General features: G+C 40.3%; 1 protein-coding gene across 2 annotated transcripts in view; it reads right to left on the bottom strand.

Moving 5' to 3' along the window:
- Window positions 1-811: 811 nt before the first annotated feature.
- The window catches only part of UBE2V2 (ubiquitin conjugating enzyme E2 V2), a 69,290-nt gene continuing 56,140 nt past the window's right edge, over window positions 812-13,961 (bottom strand). Inside the window, exon 4 of one of the 2 annotated variants that reach the window (XM_017961994.3) lies at window positions 812-3,681. In XM_017961994.3, the coding sequence (XP_017817483.2) occupies window positions 3,535-3,681 (147 nt within the window). In that variant the 3' untranslated portion in view covers window positions 812-3,534. The remainder of the gene's footprint in view (window positions 3,682-13,961) is intronic. The other variant, XM_003902722.5, reaches the window with a different exon arrangement.

Below are 13,961 nucleotides of genomic sequence, written 5' to 3'. Positions count from 1 at the left end.
ATACACTTTTCCCAAACCTTGAGTTGAATTTTGTGTGTGCGTGACAATAATTAAAAGCCAGTCAAGTTGGTACTAGAAAATTATTTTGATACTTATCAGAAAAGTAAAAGCAGTGCCTTTCAATCCATCCCAGCAATAAATGATACCATGACATTACACATACAGATGCCTAAAAAGCATACTATAAAAGGAAAATTCCTGAAATGCCTCCAAAATCCTATTATGCATATTAGACTTTATCATCAATACTTATATTCCTCAAAATGTACCTAATACAGTCACATGCTCATTAAAAGAGTTGATACAGTTTTGATGGCAGGCTACAGTTCACTGCTGTCTTTCCATGATGCATCAGCAGAACCTAAGCCACACACACCAAACCTATTAAGAAAAAAGCATTCATAATTCCCAGCTGTGTCCTCTACATTTTCAAAACAATATTAATTTCACATGTATTTATCAATATTATATATTTAGTGGGAATTAACATTAAAATCAACATATTGTTCTTAAGTAATCCAGACTAATAAACCATGAGTCAAACAAATCTACTCTGCGAAAACCTCAAATCACTAAGTGTGATAAATTATTTTAATAACATAAAACTATAAATTTTCTCTATTTTTATATCCAAGACTAAATACCATTGACTATCCTTCAAAATATGTTCCAAAATCCTGTAGTTACACATAAATCCACAACAAAAGACATTACTCTAGAATGCTAGAAAAAATATTTTTTAAAATTATCAATTCTTAAAATTGGTTAAGTAATTAAAACCATTAAATCATAACACTGACCTAACAGGATGTTTCTTTTGGTAATCTTTATTAATATATGATCACCCTCAAGGGTCTCACTTGCTAGCCTTTTAAACAAATTTCTAAGGCAATTTTACAGTTCATTTAAAAGGTAATACCACACACTCCTACAACCTTAGCCACTTTACAAAACAAAGGAAAAATTTCTTCCAAATGTTACTATAATTAAGAGCTTTTCTATATTAATTCCTCTTACAGTCTCCCAGTGTGTCTTAGATTGCCAAGTACATCTTGATTGTGACATGCAAAATGGATTCGGCTTTAGAAATGGGTTAAATGGCATGCAAATGTCTGCAGGGATCCATAATCTCACAACCAAGAGGGGAAATGAACATTATAGGGCTGACTCTGACAACATGTACTTGGCAGGAGAAGGGGGCGGGGGTTGGCAACTTCACAATCATAGATTTGGGGGAAGGAAAGAGGACAAGAGACTGAGGTACCCAGACCCTCATCCTGCCAATAGCATTCAAGTAGTTACTAGCTTCCATGTATAATAAGACACATTTTCAAAATGGAGAGGAGGTTATCAGAGAGATGGATTCAGATTATCAGTTACCATTAGACTACAGTGTCAGTTCATTCAATTTAATCTTCTTTAACCATTAAAAATTTTTAAAGACTATATTTCAAGGTAATAGTTCATTTCAAATTTAACAAATTATACATGCACTAATTTGTATGTATATGTTCTCTATGTATCATCTTAAAGCATTTTAAATATTTTTGGTAAATGAAATGGAACAGCCATGTTGAAATTAATGTTTACATAAACTCAGTGACTTTAATGTACTATTGGCCAAGAAAAGGTAGCTCAAAGCTTTAACTTTATATGAGCTTGATAAAAGCCTTTCAGGGCATGTTTGAGAAATGTGCCCTACTATAAAAGTAACTATTTTAATATACAGCCAAGGTCAATTATTAATATATATTTTTTTGAGACGGAGTCTTGCTCTGTCGCCTAGGCTGGAGAAGTGGTGTGATCTCGGCTCACTGCAACCTCTGTCTGCCAGGTTCAAGCAATTCTCCTGCCCAGCCTCCCGAGTAGCTGGGACTACAAGTGCCCGCCACCACACCTGGCTAATTTTTTGTATTTTTAGTGGAGACGGGGTTCCATCATATTGGCCAGGCTGGTCTCAAGCTCCTGACCTCAAGTGATCTGCCTGTCTCAGCCTCCCAAAGTGCTGGGATTAGAGGCATGAGTCACCACATGGCCAATACTTTACTTTATAAGCAAACTTTGAACATCTAATTTAATATTTGATAAGGTTTTGGTTTGCCTATATATACCGGGGTAAAGTATGAGACAAATTATTAAGCTTGACAAAATAAAAGGAGACTTTACCTGACCACTTTTCTATATTCTTCAGTGAATTCATCAAACAGCATTTTCAACAAAGCTTTGTATCCAGTACTTTGAAGTGAAATAGTGACCTAACGTCTCATGTCACTTTGGTAAAAGCAGAACATAAATGAATTTTCAACTTCAGAGTTCATATTTGTTAGAGTAGAGAACAGTGGAATGAATAAAGTTATCCTTGTTAGTATTAAAAGCCCTAACTGGAAGATAAAAGTCTCCAATTAGTTCACCCTATTTATTAACCAAAAGCTTCACAGAAAAACAACTAAAAAAGATGTTTCGATTTTAAAAATGGGATATGTATTTGGATAATTTGCAACCTACAATCCTAAAAGAATTGCTAGACTGCAAAGATCTTTTTAATAATATTGTTTCTGGTGAAATCAAACTCAAAATATAATACCTAGGACTCCTCCTTGTCCAAAGAAGAAATTAAACTAGATAATTTCTTTTCTGAAATAGTCTGCACATTATAATTCACAAGAAGTACACAAAATAGGGTAAATAAAAGTGTGTATACAGGAAAAGCTACATAATTCCAATTTTTGCTTCCCTAGCATGGTACTGTACATATACTACATCAACATAATAGAAATGGCACAGTCTCTGAGGACACGTTCCACATTTTATTTACATTTTAAGACTAACTTTAATCTCCAAATCACATATCCATACACCTATTTCCTTTTTGTTGACTTCACTTAAACTTAAATGCATGGTTAAACAAAGACTGTAAACAAATATTTACCATGTCTGTTACATGTAACACACAAGAACAGCTTTTAACAGAAATTCATCAACTCCCCCCAACATTTTTTATTATAAATACAGGTATCAAAACAATCCTGAACATATTTTTGATACTACTAGTAGTCAGCACCCACACCGCTTCAAAAATTAACACATCTGTGACAATATTCGTTGTACCTGCTACTTTTTAAACAATTTCAACTGCAGCTCTCTTTCACTAAGCAAGATGGGTAAAGCATGCCATTTCTGTTTTCTTTCTTGAGATTTTCACTTTTTAGAAACACACATGCTTCCACTGCCATCTGACACTTCTCCACACGCTTTCATCTTGTAAACCTGAATTCTACTTTGAGTACTCCAGGTTTATGTTTAAATGACAGTGCCTTAACAAGAGAAAAAAAATTGTGCTGCATTTTTCCTCCTGTTACCTGAAAACATAATGGGTGTACATGTATTAAATATATTCTTACAAATGTCCAGGTCATGTTTACCAGCTGGAATTCTTTTACTTAATGTGTGGGTATTTTTCATTGTGATATTTAATCAAGACATTAACATGAGTAGAAGGTTGTTGATTTAAGACAAGTTTGAGATCCACTAAAATTAATTGTTGTATGTTTGTCCTTCTGGTGGCTGTGGAAGCTTCATATTTTCTTTGGACATCATTAGACGTCTTAGCTCTTGAAGTACAACTTTAATGCTATATGAATTTTGCCATTTTGCTAACACTGGTATGCTCCGGGCATCCACCTGAAAGGGGAGGAAAGAGTACAGTTAACTAGCAAGTTTAAAGTACTATGGCACCAATTTGTTAAGTGTATTTTAATAAGAATGATTTTGAAAATTCATAGCTTGCCTCTATTTTCACAAAACATACACTGTGAAATTACTAATACCATAATTAGTATATTTTATCATAATTAGTTTAATATTTTGGGAAAATATAAAGATATAAAACATATAGTGAACTTTGGTCATCAGAAATAAATGTTATATTAAATAACTACTTTGTAAATAAATTTACCAATTCCTTCTTAATGGAGTAAGGTCAAAAAGTTCCTCTCCATTTCCAATGCCACTACCCAAAATCTGGGGAATTATCTCACACTGAGATTTAGACGAAAGCTACTAAGCTGATCTCTGCTTTCAGATTTTCCTTTCCAATGTATTCTATGCACTATTCCTAATTATTCTTTTTTTTTTTTTTGAGAGTCTCACTCTGTCACCCAGGTTGGAGTACAGTGACATGATCCCAGTTCACTGCAACTTCCGCCTCCCAGGTTCAAGCAATTCTCCTGCCTCAGCCTCCCAAGTAGCTGGGATTACAGGCACCCGCCACCACGCGTGGCTAATTTTTCTATTTTTCATAGAGACGGGGTTTCGCCATGTTGCCCAGACTGGTCTCGAACTCCTGAGCTCAAGTGATCCACCTGCCTCAGCCTCCCAAAGTGTTGGGATTACAGGCATGAGCCACCGCACCCGACCCAAATCAATCTTCTGTGAAAGAGCAACAGAATGGGGATGAAGCTCCTTGCAAGCCCATTCAGTTAACTGTCAGCATTTGACCTGTCCTGCAGTTCCCTGGAAAACTCCACTCACAGAACTTTCCTTTATCTGACCTCAGAGCTCACCTATCTTCAATCACCTCCTACGTTGGGCATTTGTCAAAAAAAGCTGAGTCAAACAGGAAGGTGGGCCAGATGTGGTGGCTCACGCCTGTAATCCCAACATTTTGGGAGACCAAGGCGGGTGGATCACAAGGTCAGGAGTTTGAGACCAGGGTGGCCAACACAGATAGTGAAACCCCGCCTCTACTAAAAATACAAAAATTAGCCGGGTGTGGTGGCACATGCCTGTACTCCCAGCTCCTTGGGAGGCTGAGGCAGGAGAATCACTTGAACCTGGGAGGTGGAGGCTTCAGTGAGCCAAGACTGCGCCATTGCACTCCAGCCTGGGCGACAGAGTGAGACTCTGTCTAAAAAAAAAAAAACACCGGAAGGTAACCAAAATACTTAAGCAGACAAGCTGGGAAATGAGGTGTCTATAGAGGTGTTGAAAAGCCCCAAAACAGGCCTGGGAATCCAGAAGACCACACACATGTGTAGGGCTATGCACCGGCTTATGAAAGAGCTGAGAAGGCCATAAGCTGTCATCTACAGCTGACCTCAAGCAACATATAAGACTATATACAGGCTGGGTGCAGTGGCTCACGCCTGTAATCCTAGCACTTTGGGAGGCCGAGGAGGGCAGACTGCCTAAGTTCAGGAGTTCGAAATCAGCCTGGGCAACACGGTGAAACCCTGTCTCTACTAAAATACAAAAAATTAGCTGGGGGTGGTGGTGTGCGCCTGTAGTCCTACCTACTCGAGAGGCTGAGGTGGGATAATTGCTTGCACCTGGGAGGCAGACATTGCAGTGAGCTGAGATCGTGCCACTGCACTCCACCCTAGGCGACAGAGCAAGACTCCATCTCCAAAAAAAAAAAAAGATTATATACAAGTAGGACCTATCCCAGAAACAGAAGATAGATTCAGTATTTTAAAAATCAGAGTAATATATCATATTAACAGAACAGAGAACAAAAACCATGATCATCTCAATGGATGCAAAAAAGCATTTGACAAAATCCAACAACCTTTCATGATATAAATACTCAATAAATTAGGAATAGAAGGAAACTACCCCTCAACCTAACAGGAATCTACAGAAAACTTAGAGCTAGCATCATATTTAATAAAGGCCAAATGTTTTCCTCCTAAGATGAGGAATAAGACAAGGATGTCCATTCTCATCACTTCTTATATTTTCTTTCTTTTTTTTTGAGACAGGGTCTCACTCGTTGCCCAGGCTAGAGTGCAGTGGCACAATTGTGGCTTACTGCAGCCTCGACCTCCCTGGGCTCAGGTGATCCTCCCACCTCAGCCTCCCAAGTTGCTGGGACTACAGGCACGCACCACCACAGGCCCAGCTACTTTGGCTCGCTGCAACCCACACCTCCCCAGTTCAAGCAATTCTCCTGCCTCAGCCTCCCAAGTATCTAGGAAGACAGGTGCCCACCACCACACCCGGCTAATTTTTTGTATTTTTAGTAGAGACAGGGTTTCATCATCTTGGCCAGGCTGGTCTTGAACTGCTGGGCTCAAGGGATCTGCACACCTCGGCCTCACAAAGTGCTGGGATTATAGGCATGAGCCACCACCACCTGGCCCCGTTCTCATCACTTCAACATTGTACTGGAGAGGTTCTAGCCAGGACAATTAAGAAAGAAAGTGAAATAAAAGGCACCCTGATTAGAAAGAGAAGAAGTAAAACTACCTCTATTTGCAGAAGAAATGAAAGAAATGATCTGGTATATAGACAATTCTAAGGAATCCACTAAAGAAATTATTAGAGCTAATAAACAAGTTCATCAAGGCAACAAGATACAGGTTCCATATACAAAAATTAGTTTTTATTTACACTTGCAACAATCTGAAATAAAAAATAACATACCTAAGTATAAATTTAACAAAAGTGCAAAACCTGTGCACTGAAAACTGTAAAATAGCTCCCCTCCCTCCTTCCTACCTCCCCCTTTCCCTCCCTCCCCAGAAAAAAGAGAAAAAAAAAAGTTAAATAGAAATAATTTAAAGGTCGGGTGCGGTGGCTCATGCTTGTAATCCCAGCACTTTGGGAAGGCGAGCCAGGCAGATAACCTGAGGTCGGGAGTTTGAGACCAGCCTGGCCAACATGGCAAAACCCCTGTCTCTACTAAAAATACAAAAATTAGCTGGTACATGCCTGTGATCCCAGCTACTTGGGAGGCTGAGGCACAGGAATTGCTTGAGCCCACAAGGCAGAGGTTGCAGTGAGCCAAGATTGCGCCACTGCACTCCAGCCTGGGCAACAGAGCTAGACTCCATCTCAAAAAAATAAATAAATGAAAGTAATTTTTAAAAACTGTAAAATATAGTTGATAGAAATTAAAGAGCTAAATAAATATACATGGGTCAGAAGACTTATTACTATGAAGATGACAATATTCATCAAGTTAATTTAGAGATTCAATACAACTCCTATTAAAATTTCAACTTTTTTCTTGCTTGCAGAAATGAAGGCTTATCTTAAAATTCATATGCAAATGCAAGAAACCCAGAGTAGCCAAAACAATATTAAAAAAAGAAGAACAAAATTATGATTTCAAAACTTACTACAGGCCAGGCATGGTGGCTCACTCCTGTAACCCCAGCACTTTGGGAGGCCAAGGCAGGCATATCAGCTTGAGGCTGGGAGTTCAAGACCAGCCTGGCCAACATGATGAAACCCTGTCTCTACTGAAAACACAAAAAATTAGCCAGGCGTGGTGGCGCATGCTTGTGATCCCAGCTACTTGGGAGGCTGAGGCATGAGAAGTGCTTAAGTCCAGGAGACAGAGGTTCCAGTGAGCCAAGATTGTACCACCGCAATCCAGCCTGGGTAGCACAGCAAGACTCTGTCTCAAAAACAAACAAAAAAACTTACTACAAAGCTACAGCAGTCCAGAAAGGCAGGCCAGGTGCAGGGGCTCACACCTGTAATCCCGACACTTTGGGAGAGATAGGCGGGTGGATCTCTTGAGCCCAGAAGTTAGAGACCAGCCTGGGCAACATGGCGAAACCACATCTCTAGTAAAAATACAAAAACTAGCCGGGTGTGGTGGTGCACACCTGTATTCCCAGCTACTCAGAAGGCTGAGGTGGGAGGATCGCTTAAGCCCAGGGAGATCAAGACTGCAGTGAGCCATGATCACCCCATTGCACTTCAGCCTGGATGACAGAGTGAGACCCTGTTTAAAAAAAAAAAGGCGGGGCGTGGTGGCTCATGCCTATACTCCCAGCACTTTGGGAGGCTGAGGCAGGCAGATCATCTGAGGTCAGGAGTTCATGACCAGCCTGGCCAACATAGTGAAACCCTGTCTCTACTGAAAATACGAAAATTAGCTGAGTGTGGTGGCAGGCACCTGTAATCCCAGCTGCTCGGGAGGCTGAGGCAGGAGAATCACTTGAACCCAGGAGGCAGAGGTTGCAATGAGCTGAGATTGCTCCACTGCACTCCAGCCTGGGTGACAAGAGCGAAACTCTGTCTCCAAAAAAAAAAAAAGAAGGGGTGCTCCCATAAGGATATACAGATCAATGGAATACAATTGAGAGTCCAGAAATAAGTCCTTATGTTTATGGTTAATTGATTATTGACAAGGATGCCAAAACAATTCAAGGGGAAAAGAAAAATCTTTTCAACAAATGGTACTGGGACAATTAGATATCTACATGCAAAAGAATAAAACTGAACTCTTAACTCATACCATTCACCAAAAATATCTCAAAATGGATCACAGACCCAAATTAGGACTTAAAACTATAAAACATTAGAAGAAAACATAGGAATAAATCTCTGTGATGTTGGATTTCACAATGGTCTCTCAGATATGACATCCAAAGCACATTTGACAAAAGAAAAAGTAGATAAATTATGACCGTATCAAAATTTAAAACTTACACTGCTAACAATGCCATCAAGAAAGTAAAAAGAAAAATCAATAGAATGGGAAAAAAATACTTACTAATCATATATCCAATCAGGGATTTTTGTATAGCACATAGAGAACTCTTACAACTAAATAATAAAGGCCAAACAACCCAATTAAAATGTGGGCTAAAGGCCAGGCACGGTGGCTCATGCCCGTAATCCCAGCACTTTGGGAGGCTGAGGCAGGTGGATCTCCTGAGCTCCAGAGTTCGAGACCGCTCTGGGCGACATGGTGAAACCTCATCTCTACTAAATACAAAAAATTAGTAGTAGCGCCTGTAGTCCCAGCTACTCGGGAGGCTGAGGCACAAGAATTGCTTGAGCCCGGAGGCAGAGGTTGCAGCGAGCCAAGATCGCACCACTGCACTCCAGCTTGGGCTACAGAGTAAGACTGTCTCAAAAAAAAAAAAAAAAATGGGCAAACGCAGACTGCGATAGGCAACTTTTAAAACAGCTCCCAAATATCCCCAACTCCTGATATTCATGCCCTATGTAATCTCTCCTCTTGAGTATGGGCTAGATCTATGATTTCTTTCTTTTTATTTTTGAGACATGGTCTCACTCTGTTACCCAAGCTGGAGTGCAGTGGCACAATCTTCGCTTACTGCAGCCTTGACCTCCTGGGCTCAAGCCATCCTTCCATCTCATCCTCCTGAGTAGCTGGGACCACAGGCATGTGCCACCACGCCCAGCTAATTTTAGTTTTTTTTTTTAGAGCCGGGGTTTCACCATGTTGCCCCGGCTTGTCTCGAGCTCCTGAGCTCAAGCAATATGCCTGCCTCGGCTTCCCAAAGTGCTGGAATTACAGGCATGAGCCACTGCACCTTTCTTTTTTTTAAAATGTTTTTGAGACGGAGTCTCACTCTGTCGCCCAGGCTGGAGTGCAGTGGCGAGATCTCAGCTCACTGCAAGCTCTGCCTCCCGAGTTCAGGCCATTCTCCTGCCTCAGCCTCCCGAGTAGCTGGGACTATAGGCGCCCGCCACCACACCTGGCTAATTTTTGGTATTTTTAGTAGAGACGGGGTTTCACCATGTTAACCAGGATGGTCTCAATCTCCTGATCTCGTGACCCACCCGCCTCTGCCTCCCAAAGTGCTGGGATTACAGGCGTGAGCCACCACGACCAGCCTTAATATTTTTTTTATTCATTGTTTTACGTACAAAGAGTTGTATATAATTAATGTATACTACTGGATAAACTTGGAGATAAGTATACATCCATAAAACCATCACCACAATCTATATCATAAACCTATCCCCTACTTCCAAAATTTTCTCTTGCCCTCTTATTATAATTTGTGTGTGTGTGTGTGTTTGTATGACTCTGATTTTTAAAAAGTCTGGCTTTCATCTTGCTCTCTCTTGCTTGCATTCACTGGCCTCACAGACAGACATCACCTGCCTTGTGGTGAACTACCCTATGGAGAAGCCTATGTGGCAAGGAACTGAGGGCGGTCTCTGGGTAATAGCCTGAGAAAAACTGAGGCCCTCAGTCCAGAAACCCACAAGGAACAAAATCATGCCTACAACCATATGAGTGGGCTTGGAATTGGATCCTTTCTTAGTTAAGCATTCCGATGAGATGGCAGCACAGGCTGACATCTGAATTGCAGCCTATGTGAAACCCCAAACCACAGGACCTACTGAAAACTGCACCCATATTCCTGATGCACAGAAACCGAGAGAATGTTTGCTGTTTTAAACTACTTTTAAAAAATGGGCAAAGAATCTGAATATATATTTCTCCAAAGACATACAAATGGCCAATAAGCACATATAAGGTGCTTAACATCATCAGCTATCAAGAATTGTATCAAAACCACAATGAAATACCACCTCACACCCAACAGGATGGCTAGAATCAGACATAGTAACAAAGTCCTTGATAAGTCGGGACTTGCTTCTGCCATTTTGTTATTTATTTTCTGGTTGTTCTGTGGTCTTCCTTCCCTCTTTCCTCGTTGTTTTCCTTTTTTTGAAAGTGATTGTTCATGTTGTTATGTTTTAATTTCTTGCTTTTTATTTCTGTGTTTGTGTTGTAGATTTTTTATTTGGGGTTAGCAAGGATGTGGAGAAGCTGGGAACCTGCATACACTAGTGGTAGCAATGTAAGATGGCCCATTCACTTTAGAAAACCTTTCTTGACAGTTCCTCAAAAACTAAAACATAGATACCATATGACCCAACAATTCCACTCCTAAATATATATCTAAAAGAAATGAAAATATTTGCCCACTCAAAAACTTGTACACAAATATTCATAGCAACAGTATTCATAATAGCCAAAAGTAGAAAAATAGAAATATCTACCAGGAGATAAATGGATAAATAAAATGGGATCTCCATACAATGGAATATTATTCAACAATAAAAAGGAATAAAGTACCAATACACACTACAAACGTGGGTAAATCTTGAAAACATTACGTTAAGTCACCGAAGAACACATACTTTATGATTCTATTTATATGAAACATCCAGAATGGGCAAATCTATAAAGACAGAAAGTGGATTAATGGGTGTTTAGGGTTGAGGGAGGTGGGATGGAAAATGACAACTGATGGGCACAGATTTGCTTTGGGAAGAACAAAAATGTTCCAAACCTGGGTCATGGCAGTGATTCCACAATGTTGTGAATACTAAAAATCCTTGAATTTTACACTTTAAATGGGCGAATTGTATGGTATGGTATATGAATTATATCACCATGAAAGTATTTGAAAGTAGAAAAGAAAAATAATTTGAGTGATATTTATTTTAGAAACTAACGCCAGGTGCAGTGGCTCACACTTGTAATCCCAGCACTTTGGGAGGCTGAGGTGGGTGGATCGCCTGAGATCAGGAGTTAGAGACCAGCCTGGCCAACATAGTGAAACCCCGTCTCTACCAAAAATACAAAAAATTAGCTGGGCATGGTGGCGGATGCCTGTAATCCCAGATCCTAGGGAGGCTGAGGCAGGAGAATCGCTTGAACCCAGGAGGCAGAGGTTGCAGTGAGCTGAGATCGCACTACTGCACTCTACCCTGGGCAATAAGAGCGAAACTCCGTCTCAAAAAAAAAAAAAAAAAAAAAAAGGAAAAGAAAAGAAACTAACTAAAAGAGTAAGAAAAATGTTACAGTGGTAAGGTACATTTAAAATGCTTCCTCTAACACTTTTACTTTAAAGAGTGGCAACCTCATTAGCTTATTTTAAATAGACTCCATAATTGAACAGTTTATAAAAATAAGTAGAGAGAATACCAAGCTATTTCTAAAGCAGACACAAACACTTCCAGCTGTAAATGGTAGTTAAATAAACATAAGTGATTGCAAATCCTGTGAAATACCAACAGGGTGGAAAAAAAAAAAAAAACACTGGAGGAAAAGAAAAACAAAAAAGATGAAGAGAGAAGACACAGTAAAGAGCATGAGAAAATAAATATCATGTCAGAATAAAATCTGCATCTTATCAGTCTACAACATACAATGACCTCCAAAATGTGAGATCTCACTGCATAAGACAATGAAATTTACACTTCAGAATGCTAACCACCCACAGGGAATAATTTTGCCTCGTCGTATTAAATACATATAAACTAAAATTACTAAAGCGACACCCACCATCAATGCCTGTGAACTACAATTCATGAGATACTTAGCCTCAAAATATATAAAACTATCCTGGCACAATCACCAGTGTGAAATTCTGTACCATTTACTAGTTATAAAAGTAATAATCCAAACTCTTAGATGTAAATGGAAGAGAAAAACAGATGTCCAATATATTCACCCTACCCACAACCCTCTATACACACATCTACACTCCAATAATGATTAAAATCAGTATTTATTTTTCTATTTCCCAGTCCCCATTCCAGATTGACAGTAAGAAGGGTTGGTGGGAATATACATTCACAGGGTCCTGTTATACACCACTGGTGGGACTGACATTGACCCGGCCCTGCGGAGAGCAGCTTGGCAATATTCAAGCTGAAGAAAGCCCCACGCCACGGCACACTTCTAGATGTATTCCGAGAATAGCGCTACTCAAGGTATGTCCATGGAAAGGGGCAGGCCACGAACTGAATTCTACTGGTCCTTGACAAGATAAACATTGCAATTGAGAGTAAGAATTTAGAAAGTTTTACAGCAATCTGACGGAGAACATTTTAATTTAAAAATTTTAAACTTGGCTAGACATAGTGGCTCACGCCTGTAATCCCACCCAGCACTTTGGGAGGCCGAGGCAGGCAGATCACCTGATGTCAGGAGTTCGAGACCAGCCTGGCCAACGTGGTGAAACCCCATCTCTACTAAAAATACAAAAATTAGCCAGGCGTGGTGGCGGGCACCTATAATCCCAGCTACTTATGAGGCTGAGGCGGGAGAATCACTTGAACCCAGGAGGCAGAGGTTGCAGTGAGCTGAGATTGTGCCACTGCACTCCAGCCCGAGTGACAAGAGCAAAACCCCATCTCAAAAAAAATAGGAAGGGGAAACAAGAGAAAGCCACACACAGAATTAACTCTATTTATAATGTAGTCTTTGTACCAGTAAGAAAAAAATCTGGGCGGGCAGGGTGGCTCACACCTGTAATCTCAGCACTTTGGGAGGCTGAGGCGGGTGGATCATTTGAGGTCAGGAGTTTGAGACCAGCCTAACCAATATGGTGAAACCCTATCTCTATTAAAAATACAAAAAAATTAGCTGGGCGTGGTGGCACATGCCTGTGGTCCCAGCTACTTGGGAGGCTGAGGCAGGAGAATTGCTTGAACCCAGGAGACGGATGTTGCAGTGAGCCAAGATCGCGTGACTGCACTCCAGCCTGGGAGACAGAGTGAGACTCTCTCAAAATAAAAAGAAAAAAATCTGTTACAAATAAGACAAATGTTAACATTTGACAAAGCTAGGTGGAGGACACATAGATGCTGGTTCTATCATTCTCTAAAACTTCCTCTATTATATTAGAAACATTTCTTTTAAAATCAAAAAAATAATAAATTTATAGTAAGTGCAACAAAAGAATAAGAGTGACTATAACAGAGCAATAGAAGGGACATAACTCAAGTTGGAACATCAATAAAGAGTTCTGTTAAAAAGTGGAATTTAGGCTGGGTGCGGTGGCTCACGCCTGTAATCCCAGCACTTTCGGAGGCCAACGCGGGTCAGGAGTCCGAGAACAGCCTAGCCAACATGGCAAACCCCCATCTGTATTAAATTAGCCAGGTGTTGTGGCACACACTTGTAGTCCCAGCTACTTGGGAGGCTAAGGCAGGAGAATCACTTAAACCCAGGAGATGGAGGTTGCAGTGAGCAAGACAGTGCCACTGCACTCCAACCTGAGTGACAGAGCAAGACTCTGTCTCAATAAAAAAGAAAGGGGAATTTACAGTGAGAAATGAAGGACCCATAGGAGTTAGCCAGACTGTGGAGGAAGGAGGAAGAGCAGAAATGCAAAGGTCTTGAGACCAAACGAAAGGCATGCAAGCCAGTGTGCACCTTGAGC

Source organism: Papio anubis, chromosome 8 (genome assembly GCF_008728515.1).
Source record: "Papio anubis isolate 15944 chromosome 8, Panubis1.0, whole genome shotgun sequence".
Taxonomy (NCBI): Eukaryota; Metazoa; Chordata; class Mammalia; order Primates; family Cercopithecidae; genus Papio; species Papio anubis.
Note: the sequence above shows the minus strand (reverse complement) of the source record. Positions and strands in the feature narration are given on the sequence as shown.